At 39.4% G+C, this 24,941-nt stretch overlaps 1 protein-coding gene across 1 annotated transcript in view; it reads right to left on the reverse strand.

The window, feature by feature from the left end:
* Myo3a (myosin IIIA) overlaps positions 1-24,941 on the reverse strand; it is a 170,784-nt gene that overhangs the window by 1,556 nt on the left and 144,287 nt on the right. The window contains exons 30-32 of the mRNA XM_087896675.1: positions 8,934-9,037; positions 7,038-7,078; positions 5,915-6,058 (exon numbers count right to left, since the gene is read on the reverse strand). Coding sequence (XP_087752801.1) covers positions 5,915-6,058; positions 7,038-7,078; positions 8,934-9,037 — 289 coding nt within the window. The remainder of the gene's footprint in view (positions 1-5,914; positions 6,059-7,037; positions 7,079-8,933; positions 9,038-24,941) is intronic.

A 24,941-nucleotide genomic window follows, 5' to 3' on the forward strand; every position in this document is an offset into this window, starting at 1 on the left:
AAATCTGCTAGAAGAAAATATAGAGGAAAATATCTACAACACTGGTTTGGACAAAGGATTTTTGAATATCACCACCAAATCACAGGCAACAAGAGCAAACACAAACACAGACAAATCAGCTTATACCAAAAAGCAGGAAAATCGGATTGAAAATACAGCAAATAAAAGAATCAAAACAGTGAAGAGACAACTTGCTAAAGGGTAATAAATATTTGCAAATGATACAATTGATAAAAGGGACAATGTCTAAAATCTACAAGGAACTCAAATAATTCAATAAAAACAAGTGAAATTGTTAAAAAGGGACAAAGGACCTGGAGAGGCATGTCTCAGGAAAAGGCACACAGATATCCAAAATGTACATGCAAAAAATGCTCAATGCAAGATTGAGTGACTGTTACATTCTAGGAAGAAAGGATGCCAGTACCAATACAGCACTATCTGACTGGAAATAAGAATCAAGTTTCCAACTGTCTGACAAGAAGACTGGTTTGCTTAGTGACATAGTCATTAAACAGGGTTAGGAAGTCTCTCTGTTCAGCAGCCTTAACAGATTGCCAAGCTTTTAAAAGAGTGGAAAGTTGAAGTCATGTGGTTAGGTTAGAGAGATGACTAGAGAGGGATTCTATTTGCTGTACCGGGAAGGAGAAAAAGACAAGATCTCCTGAGGAAACAGGGAGCATGGGGATCATGGGAAAGAGTAGAAGGAAATGAGGGAGGAAGAGAGGGGAGCAGAGAAAAACATATGGCTCAATAAAAGCAATAAAAAAAGAAAAAATTTGCTGTACAAGCTTGAAGTCCTGAGTTCATATCTTTGGATGTAGGGGTGGGTACCAGCGATCCCAGGGCTCCTACAGTACCACAGGAGGTAGAGCTGGAAGATTTGCTCCGAAGCCTGGAGTGTGTAGCACAGCAGTAAGATCAAAAGGCCCTGTCTAAAAATAAGGCAAAGGCAGAATGCAAAGACCAACTTGCAAATGTCTTCTGGATTCCACACGAGGGCTGTGTCAAAACTCACATAAATATAATGCACACACACAAAATTAAAACTAATCATATGCTAAGGGAAGTAGCTAGAACAAGCAGGTCACATGTGTGTTTCTATTTATATGAAATATTCTGAGTAACTCTGAAAGCAAATTGACTAGTGGTTGCCAGGGAACAGGGATGGAAGGGTGGTGATACTAGTAGGTATTTGGTTTCCTGAAGTTAGTGGTCGGCATGAAATAAGGTGAATATATTAAATCCATGGAGCTGGACATTTTAAAATGGTCAAGTGAATTCTGTTGTATAAATTTTATCTTAAAATTTAAAAAATGACCAACATTATTAATCATCAAGGAAATTTAAACTTAAAATCACCAGGAAACATGATCTCACCTATGCAGGATGTCTGTTATCAGAATGTAAATGCTGACGAGTGTTGGTGGGGATGCAAAGGAAAGGAGCTCTGCACAGCACTGGAGAGTGTAGGTTGGTGCAGCCATATAGAGGACAGTGGGTGCATTTTTTTCAAAACATGAAGGTCTTAGTATTTAGCAACTGTTATTAATGAGATCCCCAAAGCTCACTACCAGGCACATTATCACAAGAAATGAAGCGAATATTCTGAGAGCTATGTGTAGTCTAATGCTCACCCAGTGCTATTCCCAACACTCAAGCTATGCACTCAAGTCATGTGCCCACCAGTGGATGAATGGTTAACATGTGGTTGTTACACACCACGGGAGAAAAAGTTAAATGTCCAGTTGTGGCAATACGGATAAACCTGGAAGACAATATGTCAAGTGAACTATCATTGAAGCTCTGCAGGAGCCCACTCATGTGTGCATCCTAAAAATGTCAAACTCATAGGAAGGTGCTCCACAGGGCTTGGAGACGGGGAGCTGGGGACATACTGATTAAGGAATATAAAATTTAAGTTGGTAGGATTAAATTTAAGAGATCTATTTAGTGATGATAATTCATAGCAATACATTGATGACTTGAAATTTGCTTTAAGATAGACTTTTAAGGATATGTTAATGTTTTCACCATTTTAAAATTTATTTTGCATATCAACCCCAATTTCCCCTCCCTCCTGCTCCCTCCCTCATCCACTCCTCCTCCACCTCCACTTAGGTGGGGTAAGGTGGGGTCTTTCTTGGAAATTAACAAAGCATGGCACATCAAGCTGAGGCAGGACCAGGCCCCCACCCCATCAAGGCCGAACCAGGCATCCCACCATAGGGAATAAGTTTCAAAAGCCAGCTTACGCCTCAGGAACAGGTCCTGTTCCCATTTCTAGAGGTCGCACAAAAGACTAAGCTACACAATTGTCACCCAGATGTAGAGGGCCTAGGTCGGTCCCATGCCGGCTCCCACAAGCTCAGGTCAGCTGTCTCTGTGGGCTTTTCCCGTCATGATCTTAACCCTCCCTCACCTTGCTCATACAATTCCTCCACCCTCTCTTCAACTGGAATCCAGGAGTTCAGCCCAATGCTTGACTGTGGATCTCTGCATCTGTTTCCAACAGGGAAGGTCAGTTCAGACACCCTCTCCACTACTGCTAGGAGTCTTAGCTGGGATCATCCTTGTGGGTTCCTGGGAGCCTCCCTTCCCTGACAATAGCTTTCTCCCTAACCCCACAATGCCCCCCTCTGTCAAGATACCTTCCTTATCACTCCCTCTCTGTCCTGCCCACAGCTTGACCATGCTGATCCCTCATGTTCCCATCCCCCTTCTCTTTCCCTCTTACCCTCTCTTTAAAGAGATCTTCTTAACAATTTTCCCTTTCTGGGGCCCTCCATGTGGGTCTCTCTTAGGGTCCTCCTTGTTACCTACCTAGCTTCTATGGGACTGAGGATTATAAAGCCATGCAAATTTTAATTGGTTCAATTTAGCTATTCCACAATGCATGTGTATTTCAAAAATATTCTTTTCTGTTCCACAAATGTACATGATTTTAATTTATCAATTTAAGTTTAAAATTTATTTTAAATTTATCAACTTATCAATTCTAATTTGTCAATTAAAAAAATCCATGAAGCATTATGTTTGTTATTGCTGGCACACCCTTCCCCAGGCCTACTCGAACCTTACTGGGAGATGTCAGCAGCAGTTGGGGTGTCTCTGTTAGTAAAGCTATGGATGTACTCATGTACACATAAAGATACTCTTCCTGAATTAATACAATTGGGCATATACTTTAGTCTCAAATTTTGCTAATTGTTCCAAGATGTAATTTAAAGCTATTCTTCTTTTGCATTTGTTGTCTGTTTTAATCCAGGCTCTTACTGAGGTTAGCCACATCGTTGCTGTGAGTTATCACCACTGTCTTTCTAAGTTTAGGACAGCCCGCCCCTCTGAGAGTTACCTTGTTCAGCATTGGTTTGCGAATATCACGTCCCTCTAATCTCAAGAATGTTTGATACAAAGACCACACCTTTGTTACCCTGATATTCACTATTTTCTTAAGTCCCCAGCATGGTGCTTTACATCAAGTGGCAATATTTTTTTTTGAAAGTAATTTTATTAGATTATAAAAGTTTCCATTTCCGCCCCTCTCCCCAACACCCTCCCACTCCCCCCACTCCCTCTCCTCCTCCCTCTTCGTCCCTTAGGGCAGTCAGGGTTTCCTGCCCTGTGGGAAGTTCAAGTTCCTCCCCCCTCCCTCCAGGTCCAGGAAGGTGAGGATCCAAACAGACTGGATCCCCAAAATCCAGTATATGCAGAGGAAACAAGTCCCAGTGTCATAGTCAATGGCTTTTCAGAAAGACTTTGGGCCAGCCACATTCAGAGAATCCGGCCAAATTCCGAGAATCTGGTTAGATCACATCCTCATTCAGTCCCAGTCCAACTGGCCTTGGTAAACTCTCATTAGATCCGTCCCCTTGTATCAGTGGGTGATAGCATCCCTCGCAGTCAAAGTAGCAATATTAAACAGTGGTTAAAGTCATTGAATTTAGGTTTATAAAATCCTGTGTTCAAATTTTCTGGCCCCATCAGTTATTATGTGGGTGACTACAGTTGCTACCCTCTGGAAATTTAGCTTTCACACACATAAAAGAGGGCAGTAATAATAACTGTCTTACCAGTTCAATGAAATATCAGCGTAGTGCCAAGAACTAAGTAAGCACTCAAGCAAAGCCAACTCTGGCATCCTTATTCTAGTGGATGTTAAATGCACATCCATGGACGTTACTGGGAAGCAGGCAGTGTCTCTGGGATAGAATGCCTTCACAGTAGGCATGTATTGTCACTTGGTGAATGAGACAAAGGAGCATCAGCTGTTACAACAGGAAGCAGGCAGACCAGTGAAAAGCAGCTGAGCGGGGTGTGTGTGTGTGTGTGTGTGTGTGTGTGTGTGTGTGTGAAAACCTGGGTTGGAGAACCCTCATTCAGTTTGTGATCACACACAAATCATTTCAGCTCTCTACTCTCTCACACAGAACTTCGTGCTTCAGCTAGAACCCCACAAGTGTGAACAGATTATAGTTTTTGGTTCCAAGATGCAAGAATGCATCTTCTTTATGGAGATCATAGTGCAGGTAGTGTTTGAAAGAGCAAATGAAGGTAGATAATAAGAGCCATCAGTATTTATAGAAATCCTCTTCTGGGAACACAGTGTGCGAAGCAGCTTATCATCTCACTTAATCTCTATAACAAGACAGCGAGGCGGGAACTTTGAAGATTCTTTTGTGGGTGTGAAAACAGTGGCTTAAAGAGCTCAGAAAAGACAACCAAAACTTCTCAAGTAGCTCAATCGGGGTCCAACTCAAGACATTTGGACTGAAGAATTCTTCTTTCTAACCATCATTGCACACAGCAAGAGGGGAGGGTGAGGGGGCCTGGGCACCCTAGGCCAACAGGAGGCTGGCTAAGGATTTCCGATCAGTTCCCAGTTCTTGCACATGCTCCTATTTCTCATGAGCCATGTTTATATTCTCACACGCACCTCTAGTCTCAAAACTTCACAAAAAATTTTGGAGGAAAGGGGAAAATTATTCCCAAAGTTGCATATAAGTTGCAAGATAAATTATTTAATGACATAAAATTAGTAGTAAGGTGAAAAGAATCATAACCAAATCACCTATTTTTTTCCATGAATCTTATTTTCCCAAAATTGTTTTTGGTTTGTCATCCCTTATTCTGAAAATTAAGAACATAATTAAAAAATCCAGTAAGAGAGGTCAGTCATAAGGTCATGCACTCTTAATCCCAGCACTTGGGAGGCAGAGGTAGGTAGATTTCTGTGACTTCTAGGCTAGTCTGGTCTACATAGAGTCCTAGGCTAGCAAAGTTAAATGGTGAGACCCTGTCTCAAAAAAAAATTCTTGTAATGATTAAATTATATTGTTTAGACCTTAATACAGATATAAGTAAGATGTGTTGCTTATGTTTAGAATGACCATCTAAATATATGACCAATATCACTTAAATCGACACATTTCTAAAGGTATAATACTAATAACTATACCAAGAAAAAGGGTGTGAATAGGGGTCTTTCCAAGAAAAACTAGAATGTATGATTGTACTGTAATCATATTCATGATTTTACTTTGATTTTACTAACAAGGTGAAATATTCAGGAACACAGCAGTTAAGAACACTGTCTGCTCTTTCAAAGGTCCTGAACTTTATTCCCAGCAACCACATGGTGGTTCACAACCATCTGTAATGTGATCTGGTGCCCTCCTGAGGAAGAGACCTGGTCAGTCGTCCTTATCAACTTAGACCATGAAACCCAATATGGACAAGTTCAACACAACTGCCATATGTGGGCTGCCCATGCTTGTTTCAGCATTGCCAGGAAACAAATTGCAAAAACTTCAAATTTTATGGTATATATAAAACAAAATTGCTTAAAATTGGGATTTTTGAACTTCTATTTAAAGTTTACCATTGAACGTTATACTGCACCATGCGTTGTTACCTTTCATTAGCCTCAGGGCACTGATCCTGGAGTTCCTTCTGTGGTCTCCATTCTCTTACATTAGAGCTATGCTCCTTTGGTCCAGAATGAGAAGGCAAAAGTTCCTTGTAATAGAAGTCTTCCAAACCTAGTAATTTTCCTTGACTGGAAATGAACACATAAGCATGATCAGTCTAATTTCTACACACTCAGTCTAATTCCTACTTTCTTGACATACAGGCCAAGTGTTTTCTTCTTAATATTTACTGTAATTTAAGAGCATCACTGCAAGCCCACATATGTGAGAGAAATCTTGAAATGTAAAAACCAGTATATCCTGTTAATTAAAAACATAGCTCATCCTTACCTAGACTAGCACATTAGCTGCTGACTGGTGCCTCTTGCTTTTGTCAGGTTTGATTTAACATTAACTGGGAGTTTCCAGAACTGCCAGTGGCATGGCGCTCGATTTGGCCAGTCCACACTCACATTCACACCAGGCTCATCAAACTGAAGATTGGCCTTGGTGAGCGAATGCAGAGACTTTTAAGTGTTTTCATCCATAACTTTAACTGACTTCGTTATAGGTATCACCAGGTGATAAATAGGGAACTCTGTTTATGTTCAGTGTAAGCACCCCCTTCTGTTGATAGCATTATCTGTAAGTTATTTGGCATGAGAACAAAATTAGAATGTCAAAACATTGAAAGACTGCAATACGAAAGGGAAAAGAGTCGTGTGAAGGTAAATGTATCATATCTACAACAACTTCAACCCTTGCCATCCACAAAAAGTATAAAATGTGACATTTAATATGCATCAAAGGACCATAAAATAAAAAGGAAGAGAAAGTTTGTGGCTACTAAAGTGTTATGATTGCTTAGCTACCATTATTAAATGGGCAGAGAAAAGCAATTTATCCCAATGATAAAATTTGTCCAAATTATATTGAGTTCTTAGTTAATACTTGTTATGGTTCTGGCTCCACATATTTAATTTATAAGTTCCATATACTTCTCACACTTATTATATACATGTGACTGTGCTACTTTCTAAATATATGTGATTGCTAATAAAATTTGAACATAAAGATTTATAGTTTTATTTGAACAAAATGGTGCTGTAATTTAGAAGAGATGATTACCTGTCTTTTCTTGGTCTTCGTTTTTCTTCTTGGATTGACTTCTAATGGGAATAGAATAATTGAAAATACATAATATATAGTAATATGCAATCATAATGCATAACTTATTATCTTAATTTATTATCTTAATGATGGATGAGAAAGGAGAGAATAAGTGATTACTAGCTTATAAAACTATTTCATATAACATATCCTATGTGATTCTGTTAATATGGGATTCTATAAAAGACAAATACATAGATGACAGTCAATTAGTGATTACTTAGGATTTGAGTCAGGAATGGAGTGTGGGAGTGACTGATAGTGGGTAGAGGTTCATCTTGGAGTGATAGAAATCTTGCAGAATTGACTGTGGTGATGGTTGAACTAAAAGCTATTGTGTTGTATTCTAACTGGGTGATTTGTATGACTTGTGACATATCCTAACACATTATGAATGAATGCACCTACATATGGACCTCTCTGTATGCACATTCATGTAGATTATGTGATAAGTATTAGGTAGTTTGCCATTTGTATTTGAAGCTAGAAGAGTAATCTAAGCCAGAGACAATGGTTTTTAACTCAGCAGTGACTGAGGTCATGACAGATGATGAGATTATTCTAAGACACTCAATGGTGAAGAAGTTGTAAGTTTGAATTCTGGTCAACACCATTAAGGAGAGAAGCATAGGGCAGAACCTTGGTGAAGGGGAAGACTAGAATTGGCCCAGCTAACTGGGAAGACAGATGTGAGCTTCCTGCCCATGGCATGTGAATCTTGTTTTTGATGAACTCTCAGATTCTCTGGGTTTTCATGGGCATGGAGTTCTGCTCCTCTCTGTGACAGTACAGAATGTAGATTGAATAAATATTAGAAGTGAAGGGACCACTGGGGTCAAAGGGACCTATTGGGTGGGGAAGACTTGGAGCCTAAGGAGATGCTGCCCATTGTGGGAATTTAAGCAGTTTACTATGGAGAGCTGACACAGGGCAGAAGCTCTTTGTTCAGTGAAAAAGACATTGGAATCTGGACTTCTTGTTGATGGAGTTACTGAACCAACTGAGGGAATAACATAACCAAATTTATGGTTTAGAGAATTTTCTTGTGTAGTTTGGGGAAGTTGAGATTTGAAGCTTTAACCAGTCTGACTGAGAAAGGGTGATTGTCAGAACTGGGATATGCTATGTGTTTAGAGAAGGAGGAAGAACTGGTAGCAAGAAGGCAGGATGTAGAACTGGAATAGGCGTCAGGTATAAAAGGGAGCGTGTAAGACCCAGGACAACCACTAAATTCTTGGTTTTGGGAACCAAGGTGATAGCAGTGGCATGCATGGAGGACAGGAACATGAGGGTAGGGCAGCCTAGTAGAGACCATAACACTGCCAACTGAGTGGATACAGGAGATCTCAGTAAAGTTAATGGCTCTGATATGAACATAAGATGTTCACCCGTGTCTCACAGTTCTGACCCCAGAAGTGAACATAATGTTAGGGGTTGGCTTTAGGAGGCTGTCACAATGGTTATGAATATGTCTGACTATCGGCCAGGAATTTGCAGAAACTCAACAAAGTTTCACTTCTCTTTTTCTGCTTGCACAACATACTCATTTGGATGAATGCCTCTGTTCAGAGGGCTTTTCTATGACAGATTTTCCTTTCTAGGCTGATATTTGTATGTAAGCTCAGACAAGTGGTTACCAGAAAAAGTTTCTGGGTGAATACAGTAGGTCCAAGACTACAAGAGAAGCCAGGACCATGAGGAAATTGGCTGGAGGGAAACAAAGGGGTCATTTAATAGGCTATCTGTGAAACAGAATCTGAAGAGGGCCTCCATGCTGCAAGGCCTTCTGGGGCAGCCTAATGTAGCCACGGTTTCTATAGGTCTTCAGTTTGACTGCGAGAATGAGCCACTTACATGAAGTAGATAGTAGTATGTAGAATCTTCAGGGTTATTTAATGTTTTGGGCTTTCGGGGTCGTCTCGGAGGTCTCAATATTTTTGGCTCTTCTTTAGAGACACCTATAAGAAAGGTGATCATAAATAAGTTCTAGATTCCAGAAACTATGTTTTCCTTAGGAAAAATGAGAATGCCTGCATGTAAACTGTATTTGTTATTCACCCATGTTCTATTTCTTGTCATGTGTTTTCCTCCAGTTAGGACTTTGAGAGGAAGAGGGAGGAAAACAGAACAAGAAGAGTTTGGTAATGTGAAATAGGGACATAAATCCATAGAAGGGTAAGACTTCGACCACTCTTAGAATATTCAGGTTGAATCCACCCGAATCCATTTTTACCTGAATTGCAAGAAAATAAAAATAAAATATCAGGTTATTATATATATTCTTAGCATTTTCAGAAACACTTTAAAGCTGTCTGTGACTAAATTTTAGCACAATTTAATGCCATTTAAAGTTGGGTTGATGCATTAGAACAATCTTCTTGCAACAAAAGTAAATTGAAGATGGCAAAGAATCCGAATAATTGCTGTGCAAGTGAGGAACAAAAAAAGACTCTGAGAATAAAGGAATTCTTGGCTCTGTCGGCATTAAATTGTCTCTATTCAATCTGAGTATTATTACAGATTCCATTGAACATGGCTATTGGGGCTGGGCAGGCACAAAGGGAATAGGGGAGAAAGGCAGCGCAAGAAAAACAACTAAACAAATTTTGTTTGAAAAGTGTCACAATGAAGCTTAATTCTTGCATAAGATCAAGCCAGCCCAATCCTAGCATGGCTGGGGAGGGGCTTATAGAGTCCCAACTCTTGTCTATGAAGCTATTGGCAACTGATGACTGTTGGGGAGGAAGCTTTCTACAGGGATGAGGTTCCTAAAATGTTACCCACCTTCTAGTACTTTAATCCCACAGATTAAAAAGGCTCAGTGGGTATTTAAACACAGAGAGCAAGTGGAGTTGGTTGGGGGGGAGTGATGGGGGTATAGAGGTAGAATTAGAGAGAATGGAAGGGTGGACTTGACCAAAATATGTTACGTGGACATATGAACATTAAACAACATATTTCATCATTATTTAAATTTTTATATATTTATTTTATGCATATAAATGCCTTCTCTGCATAATAAATGATTGCCTATTACCAATGGAGTTTAGAAGAGGATGCTGGACCTTTTGGAACTGATTCCGTGGAACTGGGATTATAAATGGTTGAGAGTCAGCAAGTGGATGATGGGAATCAAACCTGGGTCCTCTGCAAAAGCACCTAGAGCTCTTGACCACTGAGCCATTTCTCCAGTCCCAATGAAACAATATTATTTTGAAAAGCAAAGTGCCTTCCAGAAGATCAAGGGTGCCCTCCGCAGACAGATTTTAGGCCCCTCTGGCCCAGTCTTTCTGCTCTTTGCACCTCCGAGTGTCACTACCGTCAGCCTTCCGACCCAAGGACCATATTTCTGAAGGCGAACTCCATTTCCTGCTTTTTCCTGAATCCTCAGAACTTCAGGAAACAGAATAAAAACTCAGTGAAGGATTTCTGGTTGTGGCTGGAGCAATAGCTCAGCAGTTAACAAGAGAGCTTCCCACTCTTCCAGAGGACCAGAGTTCCGTCGCCAGCACCCATCTCACACAGCTCACAGCCTCCCATGACTCCAGCTCCATGGAAATCTGACCACTTCTCCTGGCCTCAACTCGCGTCTGTACACATGTGTGCAAACACACACACACACACACACACACACACACACACACACACACACACACACACACACACAGGAACAAGGGTAAAGCTGCATTGACAAATGAAGAACAGAGGCCTCAGAGGAAACCTGCTGATGTAATACTGTGATCTCAGACTTTGAGCCTCTACAGTGGAAGGCAACAGTTATGCTGCCTAAGCCACTTGATCTGAAGTTTGCTACGGTAGCCTTAGAAAATGAATATAGAGCCAAACTTGTATTTGTTGCTACTGCTCTCTCTCTCTCTCTCTCTCTCTCTCTCTCTCTCTCTCTCTCTCTCTCTCCCTCTCTCTCTCATCCTCTCCGTTTTTAGGGTTGAAGTTGACAATGGATGCCTTCCTTGGTTGTTCACCACTCCTTTACTGAGCCAGGGTTTCTTGATGAACCAGGAGTTTAACAATTACTACTAGACTATGTAGCCAGCTTGCCCCTGTGATCCTCTGTCTCTGCTACCCTAGAGCTTTTCTAGTGGTCCCCATGCTTGCCTGGCTTCTATGCGGGCTCTGGGGATTCAAACTCTCGTCCCTGTGCCTGCAGGAGAAGCACTTTATCTCCTGAGCTGTCTCCCAGCTCTCGATGGTCAGGACCTTTGCCTACGAGGGTTTTTACACACACAATGGGCATAGAGTGCTGTGGGCGATGCTTACTCAAATTCTGACATGCCCCTGATGGACTCCTGACCTTGCCCAGGTGGGCAGCATGGGGAGGGGTTGGAGCCATTAGGAGGATATACACACATTAGCTGACAGGCATTGGGCTGAATGGACAGTAGATGCTCACGGTAGTTTTATTAAGTGGGTCACTGACTTGCCATCACATATGAAATCAAATATCCAACACTCCAAAGATAAATATAAATAAGACAGCCAATAAAACTCTGGGAAGAAAATCCAGGTGAATCCATGAAACACTGAAGGCTATAAATACCTTAATCAAAATTCATGAGTCAGAAAGCATACATATTTGTGCATCTTAAAATAGCTAAGGAGCTGAGATGTGAGTATGTCAGGGATACAAGACTTGCCTAGCACATTTGAAGCCCTGGGTTCAATCCCCAGCACCATATAAAAAAGACAAAAGGCTTTATGTGGTAATAAATCAAAGGGGATAAGACAAACTTGGAAAGCTGTATTTTACAGCCCTGCCAACAAATAACAGGCAGTGGAGGTAAATGCTGACAAAAGTCCACAAATGTGTAAACCAACAGGAAGATGGGAAAAGATACAGATGAGCAAGTTAATACAGTAAATCAGCATCAAAGGCAGCTTGAGAAGGGGAAAGACGGCAACAATGATCACTTTTGCTGCCGACAAATGAGCAAAGATTACAAAGAAACATAACCCTCACAGGCAGGATGTCAGAACAAGTATATGTTCACAGATGGTTGAAGCAAATGCCAATTGTTATAGACTTTTAGCAAAGTAGACCCACAATAAAAAAAAAACAAAAGCCCCACCTTTCCCCTCAATAATTCTATTACCTTTAAAATTTATCCCATACTTACAATTCTAGTAAACAAAAGAAATTTCAAAGATGTTTGCTCAATATTTTTCACAGTGGCAATGCTTGGGAAAAAGCAAGTAAGAACACATGGATGTATTTGCAAAGCATAGGAAAGAGTATGTGTTTTATAACAAGCATTTGTAAGGGGGAGTAAAATGGGTTGGAGGCAGGGAAGGAAGCAGGATTACAGAGAAAAAGAAAATACTAGCTAAGAATGCATTTATAAAAATATTTATAAATACACAAGTGGGTTTGAGTGTATCACAGCCCTAACAAAGTACAAATACATCACATTGAATTTTCAGAATATCTAAGTACTTTTATGCTTTATGAATTTATATTAGCTTAGTTTTTCAGCTTCTTTGTTTTCACCAAATTTCCTTGATCTGTTTTATTTTCTGGTTTCTGCAAGCTCCGCCCCCTGAGAGTTTATCAGCACACAGGAGAGGCACAAGTTTATTCAGTGCCCCAATGTCCTTCTTCATTTTGTTCCTTTGGGGAACACAAGCCTTGTCAACTAATCACCCTGTCCCCATAATTACAAAAATGACACAAACATTTATAATCACAAACTTTCCACAGTGTATCAATGTTGGCACTAGCAAAATTAGGTTTCTGGCTATTTCATGTGATGTGAATGATAAATGCAGCCTGCAAAGGTTACAGCCAGGAGGCAAGGCATTTATTCACATTGTAGTGCTGGTAATAATTTCCTTAAGTGTTTTGATTTATCAGAAATGTACCGTTTGGATAATAAATCGACAGGCATTTCAATATTTTACATCCAGAAGAAAGGAGACAAATTTAAAACTCACTGCTAGCATTTGCTTTTGAAAGTTTAGGTTCAGTATTTTTCTCATTTAGTGATCATTACACTGCCTTACTTACGACTTCACCCAGTGTGATTTCCCTGAGCGTCAAGTGCCTAGGTCAGGCGTCAGCAGCTGCACATTAAGCTACTCTCTTTTCTTAAGAAGCTAGTTTTTCAGTTTTTGTAAATTTCCATTTCTTCTTGACAGGCTATGACCTTCAGGAAATACAATGACCTATGTAATTCTTAAGGACTTCTCCCTAGGCACCTTAAAAACAGACTCATCCAGGACTGATGGCCACTTGCGACTTCCCCATTCATCTGCCCTCAGGCCAGGCTCGGAATCCTAGAGACCTGAATCCAAGTCCTGTGTGTTAAGCTAAGGTCCAAAGTGCTCTTCTTGATTTGGCCTGACCTCCTCCCTTTCTTTCTGGGAGATCTTCTCAGTCCTCACTGGACCTAGTTTGATCTTTTGCTTTTCCCATGGGTGCTCATGTTCTCCAAGCTGATGGAAAGAGCAGGGTTAAAGTTCAGGGCTTGCCTTGGTTGAGTGTCCTTAGCAGCATGGCTGCGAGTGACCTGTTTTCAGTCTCCTGACCTTCTCCACAAGAGAACTACTGTTCCTTCCTCCATCTGAGCTGCACAACCCACGGCTTTGGATACCAGGGCTGGCTTACAACCACAGTTACCATGGATTACCATGGCTACCGTGGACTTTCAGTGTTTGTGAAATCTCTGCCTTGGGCACTTGTTAATAACATACAGAGCCTTGAGAATGTTTAGGACCCCTGACTTTAATTTTTTCCCATATATGTTGGAAGGTATTCTGCATGCTATGGGTTAACTCAGACACAAATTCTGTGACCTCCAACAGTGATCTGCCTGTAGTATATACTTTTGCAATAATATCACAAATGATATGGAATAACCAACCACTTTTTGATTGGATTTAAGTCCCACTCCATAAGATAGAATCAGTGTTAGACACTGTTAAAGTGGCCAAGAATCAGAGAATAGTCATCAGCCTAGGGGAAAGCCTACTACTATTATTCTGCTAAAGGAACACGGCAATAATGACACATTGCTCTGCCCACAATCAGTGCTTAACTCAGTCCTCATTAGAGAAGCTTCTTCCTGTGGTAGATGGAAATTCACAGAGATTCAGAACTGCTCAATGTGTGGAGAGTGACTTTGGCACACCCAGTCCTTAACTGGATATTTCCATCAAAGCCACCCCCTCAAGATCAAGTGATCTGTGAATAAGAGGAGGCAGAAAGATTGGAAGAGCCAGAGGTGGTGGTGACTCTAAGGAAACAGTGTCTTCCAGACACAGCAGGACTGATGCACATCAAACTCACAGAGACGGTGACAGTGCACACCTCCTGCCATTTTAGCCACTTCAAAGAAAAAAAGGAGCCCCGCTATAGGGTGAGAGCCACAGCTACCCACTTGGCGATCCTGACCTCTTGGGTCTATCACTGTACACAGGCCACATGCTTTTGTCACCTTCATTTAGCTGAGGTCAGGCATTCCAAACTCAAGGACCAGTCTTGCTCTAACCTATGGGATGAGCTCTGGCATTGCTCACAGACATCGTGCAGTTATATGCCACAGCAGACACACACAGGTGCGCACAGCGATGCAGGTGGCGACCGAGAGAGCACTATACTCTAAGCAGGGGAGACGCCATCATTAACACTGACGTACATCATCAGTGTAGATCATCCAAGACTCCAGATGAGGTTCATCGGTAAAAACCCGTGATTATGTGCTTAGAACGCAAGGGAACTTAGTAGTGGTATTTATGGTCACTAACTATGCCTTGTTGATTTTAATTTGTCTGAAAAAATATTTGGATATATAGTCTGAGATAAATGGTATAGCCTTGTACTTTTTCGAAGAGCCAAGTAAAGCACACACACACACACACACACACACACACACACACACACACAGAGAGAGAGAGAGAGAGAGAGAGAGAGAGAGAGAGAGAGAATACGAACTTTCGCGTTCTCTATGCATGGTTTAGATTTCCCCTGTCCTTTGCTCTGTAACACAGATGAAAATCTTCTCAAAGAGCTGAGCTACATTAGTACTTATTAGAGCATGTCCAAACACGGTAGCTGGAAGAGATACCAGGCTAGCTTTGGCATATTTGGAGATGAGATACTACAGGCGGAGTGAAGTAGCTCTATTTCAGGTTGCAATGGTGTTGGAGAGGTTCTTCATTTTTCCCAGTACTGAAGATAGCGAAGGTGGAGTGTGTCCACTCGTCTCTAATGAGAACTTTGCTCTCGTTCATTCAGACACTGAGCCTTTCTAGAACTCTTGGCAATGAGCTGCCTCTCCTTGGGGGAAGAGTGAGCTGTCTTATTTACAGAATTACAGTTCCCATTCTGGAGCAATATTTCATCCTGTAGTTGGATTAGCTTGCAGACTGCTATGATTATTCTTTGATAAATGCACTTTAAGAGACGTTAATATCCCACGGATGGCGTATCATTACTTATTCTTTTCTGTTCGTCCAACCTTGTTTCTTACCATGTACACACATTTTTCTCTTTTTAAGCTCTGATCATTTCCTTGGCTATTTCCTCATAAGTAGTTTTACTGGGTCAATTATATAAACAATTTCTTTTCCTTCCTGCCTGCCCGTTAGTTTTTCTTCTCCCTCTATATAGTCCTCCCATTTTTCAAAATATTGAGTATAATCTCACTCCGCTTATACTTGGCAGTAATAAATGAGTACATTCTCACCATTGCTCAACTTTTCCTTATACTTTTTATTTTGATAAGTAAAAAAGTCACTTTTTAAAATTCATACTCTTTATTCTTGGATGCCACACATGTACCTGCTTATGTAAACCAATCAGTGTCTTGAGTCTCCTTTTCATCGGGAGCCTTCCTGGCTTTCCTAATCTGGGTGAGTGCTTTCTCTGTCTCACACACAAACCCGCGCGCATTTATTTAAAGTACCATCACTGGCTTATAGCTAGTTCTTCAATCTTCAGATGATTCATTTGAGTCCCTAAAAGATCTGTTCAGCCTAAATCTTTATCATTTTCCTCTTGCTCCTATATTCCCATGCTATCTTTTTCTGAGCAGAGACTGTGAAGCACTCAGATACAGACACTGGTCTCTGTCTTCCTCAACCTTAAAAAAATAACAGCTCTGGAAAAGGTTTGGAGAGTCAGTGACAAGTAAGAATCTATTGAATTTTCTCTCTGAAATCAGAAAAAGTTTTAAACACTATCCAACTGTGTCTTGTTGGCTTGTGATAAATATTTTAATAAATATTAGATTGATTTTAGGCCTACTCATTATTGTATGATGAAGTTTTTATGATGGAAGCATATGTGTTCAGTGATGATATTATTTTATTCATTTTGTTGATCATGTACTTTTTCCTGTCTGAAATTTGTAAATGATCTTTAGGAATATTAAAGTTGTGGCAGGGATTTAGAATGCAATGTTTTATTTTGTTTTCCACCTTCATTGAAAATAGATGCTTTTTCTCATACAGCTTTTCCTGATTACAGCCATACCTTTACTCCTCCCAGTCCCTCCCTATCTTCCCTCCCAATCTGATCCACTTCTTCTCATTTGAAAAGAACAGGCTTCCAAGTGATAATAACCAAACACGACAACCAACAACAAAACCGTCACATACGAGTTAGACAAGGCAAACCACAGAGGAAAAGACCAACAAGAAAAGGCACAAGAACCGGAGACACCTTTTCACACATTCAGGAGTCCAATAAATATACTGAAGTGAAAGCTACAATATATACACAGAGGACCTGGTGCAGACCCATGTAGGCCTTCATGTAGGCTTGCTGCTTCAGTCTCTGTGAGTTCATATGAGCTTTGCTCAGTTGTTTTAGAGGGCCTCGTGTTTCTGATGTCCTCCATCCCCTCTTGCATTTACACTGTATTCACCTCCTCATCTGTGGGATTCCTTCAGCTTTGAGAGGAAGGTTTTGATGGAGACAACCCATTTAGAGATATGTGGCACAAAGTCTTCCCCCCATCTCCTCCCTCCCTCCCCCTCCATTCACCCAGTTCCCCCCTCCTTTCTTCCCTCCCTTCCTCCCTCCTTCCCTCCCTTCCTCCCCCTCCTCTCTTTCTCTCTCCCTCCTTCCCTCTCATATGTGTTTGTGATGTCTGGCTGTGGTCTCTGGGTTCCCATCTACTGGAGAAGGAAACTCGAGTGCAATATTTTAAATTCTTGCAATGCCATAGTATCTCCCCTTGCAATCCTGAAGAACAACACATCAATCCAGCATGCATCTCTTCTTTACTGTCTCTTTGTGATTTCCTTGTAAACTTCATTTTAAGATATTATTTCCCACTATTATTTCCAATGAGTTATTTTCCATTGTAATAGTTTACAAGAAAGAATAACTGTGATACATATCAACCTATGTATCATCTGTGTATGTATGTATGTATGTATCTATCTATCATTATCCATCTCTTACATCATCATCTGTATACCCATACTTAACTTTGTTGTTGAAGCAAATTATTGCTTAGACTTATTCCTTGCATAGTTAAGGCCATTCTTTACATTGCTAAGGTATAATTCTCCCACCATCTTATGCATCCTCTTTTATGATTATTTTCCTCAGAAACGTCTCCACTTTCATATTGTATCAGCTGAAACTGTTGCCTTTTTCACTTTATTTTAATCCTGCTCTTGAATGGAATGGTTTTTGTTGTTTTATAGTTAATTGTGATGCTGGTTTTAATTGAGGAAACACACATATTGCTAAAGAATATCCTTCAGTCTTTAGTTTACTGGGTTTTGCATTTTATCAATACTGCATGCTGGATTTTATTTAAAAAATGGCTTTGGTATTTATCAAGATTTTTTTCTTCTGACATTTTGATATAGAGTTATATTCATATCATATGTATCATTTGGACAGTCTTTCCTATATGTTGTTGCATTCCAAAGGCAAGTACTGTTTTCAGGAATTTTACCTTTAAATCTATAACTGAGATGGGCTGATTCAGGTTTAACAGAACATTGCTTTGAAGCCTTTTGTTCTAAGATGTATAGACTTCCTAAAATAGATGTCATTTTATTTTTTTTTATATTTTCTTCTCAAACACAACACACACTGTGGATATTAGCTGTTCTTTGAACATCTGAGAGCATTGTCTAAATATGGTCATAGAAACTGTTAGAAATAATTCTTTGATGGAATATCATTGTAATGTTTTTCTTTGGAAGGCATATTACATTAAATAATTACTTTTGCAAAATTAATTGCCTTTTCGGAAGGCAGGCATTTTAGTATTTTCATAGTGTAGTTGGTACAATCTTATCCTTATTTCTATTTATTTATGTATTAAAAATAATTAAGACTTTTTCCTTTTGTTTTTAGTAGCATTACCTTAGCTTCGTTTATATAACTGTATTTCTGTCTTGTATCCCCCAATGCCCTTATGTTTGAACTCCACAAGGGCTGAAACAACTCATCAGGTGAGCCTTCATGATTCAGTGGTCTCAGGGAATGCCCTTACAGACAGATCTGGAGGTGAGCTTCACTGTATCTAGTTGAGTTGGCAATCAAGATCAACCATGAGACCTGATTATTCTAAGTTTGGGCTTTATTGACTAGTTTACAACCAATAATCATGTAAAATTATATTGCATGCTAATTATTAAAAGAAATTTAAGAATTGCATTTATAAAAATAAAAACAAAAGTAACATATCAAAAATAGTTTTAAGGCCGCTTGTCTATTTTCACAATGTTTTTATTGTCTTTAGACTGGATTTCTGACACGTAAACTAAATCCGTTCCAACAAAATACTTAAAACTCAAAGCCTGAGGTGGAAGCACAACTTCTAAAGACAAATTATTTTTTCGTATTGCACAGATTTTTAACTCCTCAAGACTGCAGAGGACATGGAACTAACACAGAAACAGAAGAAAGCAATTAGCGATGTGCTTCCAAGAGCCCAGTAAGCCTTTGATACAGATGCATGAACAAAGGCCAGCACCGCAGGCGGCACGGGAGCTCAGCAATCCTTGGTGTGTTCTGACACTGTGCTACTAATTCATACAAGATCAAGTCCAACAGGGGTCCCATACGTACCCTTAATGTAGCAACACTGCAGTAAGGTAAATTCACATATGATATGCTTACTATTTCATACCACTAGAGAAAAAGGCCTTTAAAAAAATCTAGCATACCTTTAAAGATTGTAATTAGTTATAATGGGCTAGTCCCTAAACTCCTCAAAAGAATAATCAGGTAAGACTAATTTTTTTTATCACAATGATATTCTGATGTGAAGAAACAAATGAAGTGAACAGCTTTTTGCCAATCCTCCTGCTGCCAGTGCACCCCTCCCCAATGGAGGTGACCATGGGCAAACTGAGTCCACTGGAAGTCCAGTCCTGAATCCATTCTCCTTCCCTTAGGTTCTTCCCGCAGGTATTCTGTCACTTGACAAGAAAGGTAACTGACACATCAAGGCTGTTTTATGAATGACATAAAACTTTCAAAATAAGTAAAAACAAATGCTATTTTCCCCCTGACATTCACTTTGAAAACAATAGTAAAACTTTTTCCTTTGATCAGCTGTCTGTGTGCGGAGCAAGGGACATATGTGGCTTGGGACGCACTGACAATACCATGACAATGAACAGAATAGAAACCTTATTTGTTTGCCGGGCACCACCTAAGCTTGAAGCCTTGTGGATTAGTCAGTGCCTTTCTGTAAGAGAGGAAAGGAAGCTTATGTCTATGCTACCAGGGTTATTCATCCCACAATCGGTCTTGGTTTCCCCTCTTTTCAATGGGCAACACAAATTGCCAGGTGTATCATATTTGAGAAGAAAAGCATCTCCCTACCTGAAAGCATGTGACAGGAGAGATCATGCAGTGTAAGTGGCATGCCTGGTCAGCTCTACGTGCAGGAGAATTTCCTAGGATCTGTGACTAAACGGCCGACTTCTAGCTCACATGTACAACATCTAGCACTTACGTACTGCATACGGCATTCTTGTCCTAGGTAGGGCTACTGCGCTGAAACACCATGGCTACTAGGGAAGGAAGGGTGGTTTTGGCTTACATGTCCACATCACTGTTCATCACCAAAGGAAATATATAGAGGAGTTCCATATAAGGGCACAGTTAGTTAAAATTAATTTTAAAAAAACATGCCTTCTCCTATGTTTTGCAAGTTTTCTAGGGTTTTGGGGAATATGACTGAGAAACATTCCAGGCCGTTTGCATTATTCAGCCTAAGCTTACACTTAAAAAAGAGACTTGGGTATAGGAATTAACAAAAATAGTTACAGACTTCTGAGACATGAATTAATCAAGTCTAAATCGTGGGATATTTTGATAGTGGGATGTTTGAAAACGAGCCTGATTTGGTTTACCAAATGAGTTTTTCCTTAGAGGGACAGGGTGTGCCAGGAAATGCACGGCAGGAGTGGCCTGCTGAGTCTGTGCTCATCGGGGTTCCTAGTACGTCAGCCATATGCCTGGATCATCTTTCCACAGCTGAAGGAAGGCTCTAAGAGAACCATGTTTTCCTTAGGTGAACTGTATGTGAATAGCGATTCTGATTAACTACGAATATCTGTATCAGGTCTTCTCTGACCAGAGAAGCTTAGAAGCAAATAATATATAAGAAAATCAGCAATGGTTTAAGGAGTGAATTGTTTTGAAAAAAACAAAATTGCAAAACCTTATTACCCTGGACACTATGCTTTGTTATGCTCATTGTGTTTAGAGGAAATGAAACAATGTTCTAGATAATTAATTTATAGATATTGAATATCTACTGCGTGATGAATAAATGAGTACACAGTGTGTGAATGATCCAGGGTGGGAAAGGTTTGGGGGTAGAGAAATGTAGACTGTGATCTTGAGAATCCATTTCTGTTTTCATTACTGTAGCTCTGTAATAGAGTTTGAAGTCAGGGATGGTAATGTCTCTGGAAGTACTTTTATTGTATAGGATTGTTTTGGCTATCCTGGGTTTTTGTTTTTCCATATAAAATTGATTATTGTTCTCTCAAGGTCTGTGAAGAATTTTGTTAGGATTTTGATGGGGATTGCATTGAATCTATAGATTGCTTTTGGTAGAATTGCCATTTTTACTATGTTGATTCTCCCAATCCAAGAGCATGGGAGATCCTTCCATTTTCTGGTGTCCTCTTCAATTTCTTTCTTCAAAGACTTAAAGTTCTTGTCAGATAGGTCTTTCACATCCTTGGTTAGAGTTACCCCAAGATTCTTCATGCTATTTGTGGCTATCATGAAAGGTGATGTTCTCTGATGCCAAGAAGATGTGTAAAGACAATTGGGGGAAAGTTGTCAGAACAGAAGGGGTAAGAAATAGATAATTGGACTTCTGGGTTTAAATGTGGTCACGTGAAAAGCATACACTGATCGATCTATAAGGAAATTAGCATCTAAAATTTAAGGTGGGGTTTACCTAGCTTTAAGATAAACCTGACTCAGTGAGAGATCAACCTTACAGCTGGACAGCCCAGTCCCTAGGCACTTGACCCTGGGACAAAAATCCTGGGACCCTTCCCCACCCATCTCAGCCACAAGGCCAAACTTCCTGCAGGAAGGCTGCTCAAGTACCGCTCCATCGGACTCTAATTTACAAGCCCACTCTTTCCCAAAACCCACCCATCTCTTAAGATCTCACTGACTCCCTGAGACACAGACACCAACAGCAATTATTGGGCAAAGAGGCAAAGGCACTGCCTGCAACTGTTGGGAATAAGAGTGGGCAAACACCAATGTAAAAATACATTCAACAACCTTAAAAGCAGTATGGTACCACCAGTATCTCTTGTTCTACAGCAGGAACACCTGATCATCCCAACCCAGAAGAAGCAGAGGAAAATGACCTTAAAAATAACTTCATGAAGATGATACAGACCCTTAAAGAGAAAATGAAAAATTTCTTTAAAGAAACAGAGAAAAAGACAAACAAAAAATTGGAAGAAGTCAATAAATCTCTTAAAGAAAACCAAGAAAAATTGATCAAAGGAGTAAAGGAAACAGTTCAAGACTTAAAAATTGAAATAGAGATAATAAAAAAACAGAAATTGAGGGAATACCTGGGAATAGAAAATCTGGGTAAACAAACAGGAACTACAGATGCAAACATAACCAACAGAACGCAAGAGATGGAAGAGAGAATCTCAGATACTGAAGATACAATAGAGGAAATTGATTCATTGGTCAAAGAAAACGTTAAAGTCAACAAAGTCATAACACAAAATGTTCAGGAAATCTGGGACACCATGAAAAGATCAAACCTAAGAATAAAAGCGATAGAAGAAGAAGAATACCAGCTCAAAGGCACAGAAAATATATTCAACAAAATCATATAAAAAAACTTTCCCAACTTAAGAAAGAAATGCCTATGAAGAGACAAGAAGCTTACAGAACACCAAATAGACTTGATCCCCCCAAAAGTTCCTCTCCACATGATAATCAAAATGTAAAATATATTGAATAAAGAAAGAATATTAAGAGTTGGAAAGGAAAAAGACCAAGTAACAAATAAAAGCTGACCCATCAGAGTGACACCCAACTTTGCAATGGAGAATCTGAAAGCTAGAAGGTCCTGGACAGACATTTTGTAGACACTAAGAGACCATGGATGCCAACCCAGACTACTATACCCAGCAAAACTTTCAATCACCATATATGGGGAAACAAGATATTCTATGACAAAACCAGTTTTAAACAATAACTATCCACAAATCCAGCCCTACAAAAACACTAGAAGAAAAATTCCAACCCAAGAAAGTTAGCTATACTCACAAAAGCACAGGCAATAGTTGTCCACACCAGCAAATTTGTCCACACCAGCAAATCCTAAAGAAGGGAAACACACACACTACTTCTGAAAATTAACACTAATTAACAATCATTACTCATTAACATCCCTTAAAATACTCAGCTCACCTATAAAAAGACATAGACTAACAGAATGGATATGAAAACAGAACCCATTCTTCTGGAACATATAAGAAACACACCTCGACTTCAAAGACAGACATTTCCTCAGAGTAAAGGGTTGGTAAAGGACTTTCCAAGCAAATGGATCCAAGAAGCAAGCTAGTGTAGCTATCCTAATATCTAACAAAATAGACTTCAAACTAAAGGTAATCAAAAGAGATGAAGAAGGACATTTTATATTCATCACATGAAAAATCCATCAAGGTAGAGTCTCAATCCTGAACATTTATGCCCCAAATAAAAAGTCATTCACATTTGTAAAAGAAATATTACTAAAGCTTAAATAGCACATCAAACCCCACATGTTAATAGTGGGAGATTTCAACACCCCATTCTTACCAATGGACAGGTCTGTAAGACAGAAAATTAACAGAGAAACAAGGGAATTATAAGATGTTATGACTCGAATGAACTTAATAGACATCTATAGAACATTCTACCCAAATACAAAAGAATACACTTTCTTCTCAGCACCTCATGGAACCTTCTCTAAAACTGATCACATACTCGGTCAAAAAACAATTCTCAATAGATACAAAAAAAAATTGGAATACCCCCTATATCTTATTGGATCACTATGACTTAAAGTGAGAATTCACTTTAAGTGAACAACCATGTTCACTTAATTTAACAACCATGCAAATTCCGGAAAGCTTGCAAACCTGCAAATGGAAATTGAATAATGCTCAACTGGATCACCGCTCAGTCAAGAAAGAAATAAAATAACATAAATTAAAGACTTTCTAGAATTCAATGAAAATGATGGTACAACATACCCAAACTTATGGTACACAATAAAAGCAGTACTAAGAGGCACATTCATAGCACTTAATGCCTATGTAAAGAAGTGGGAGAAATTCCACACTAGCGACTTAACAGAACACCTGAAAGCTCTAGAACAAAAAGAAGCAAACTCACCCAGGAAGTGTAAATGACAGGAAATAATCAAATTGAGGGATGAAATCAATAAAATAGAAACAAAGAGAACAACACAAAGAATCAAAAAAACAAAGAGTTGACTCTGAGAAAATCAACAAGATAAATGAACCCTTATCCAAACTAACCAAAAGGCAGAGAGAGAATATCCAAATTAACAAAATCAGAAATGAATAGGAGGATATAACAACAAACATTGAGGAAATCTAGAGAATCATCAGATTATACTTCGAAAACCTGTACTCCACAAAATTGAAAAATTTAAAAAGATATGGATAACTTTCTTGATAAGTTCCATATACCAAAATTAAATCAAGACCTATTTAAATAGACCTATGACCCCTAAGGAAATAGACGTAGTCATTAAAAGTCTCCCAATCAAAATAAAATAACCCCCCCCAAAAAACAGTATCAGATGGCTTCAACGCAGAATTCTACAAGAATTTCAAAGAAGAGCTAATTCCAATACTCCTCAAATTGTTCCATACAATAGAAACAGAAGGAACATTGCCAAGCTCCTTTTATGATGCTACTGTTATCCTGATACTCAAACCACACAAAGATGCAACGATAGAAGAGAACTACAGACCAATCTCCCTCATGTACAGTGATGAAAAATATTCAATAAAAAACTGGCAAACTGCATCCAACAACACATCAAAAAAAAAAAAACTACCATGAACAATTAGGCTTCATTATGCAAGGTTGGTTCAACATATAAAAATCTGTCAATGTAATCCACCACATCAACAAACTGAAAAAAAAAATACATGATCATCTCGTTATATGCTGAAAAAGTCTCTGTCAAAAATTCAACACCCCTTCATGACAATGGTCTTGGAGAGATTAGGGATTCAAGGAACATATCTAAACATAATAAAAGCAATTTACAGCAAGCCGACAGCCAACATCAAATTAAATGGAGAGAAATTCAAAGTGATTCCACTAAAATTAGGAACAAG

This window comes from Myodes glareolus, chromosome 14 (genome assembly GCF_982192425.1).
Source record: "Myodes glareolus chromosome 14, mMyoGla1.1, whole genome shotgun sequence".
Classification (NCBI taxonomy): Eukaryota; Metazoa; Chordata; class Mammalia; order Rodentia; family Cricetidae; genus Myodes; species Myodes glareolus.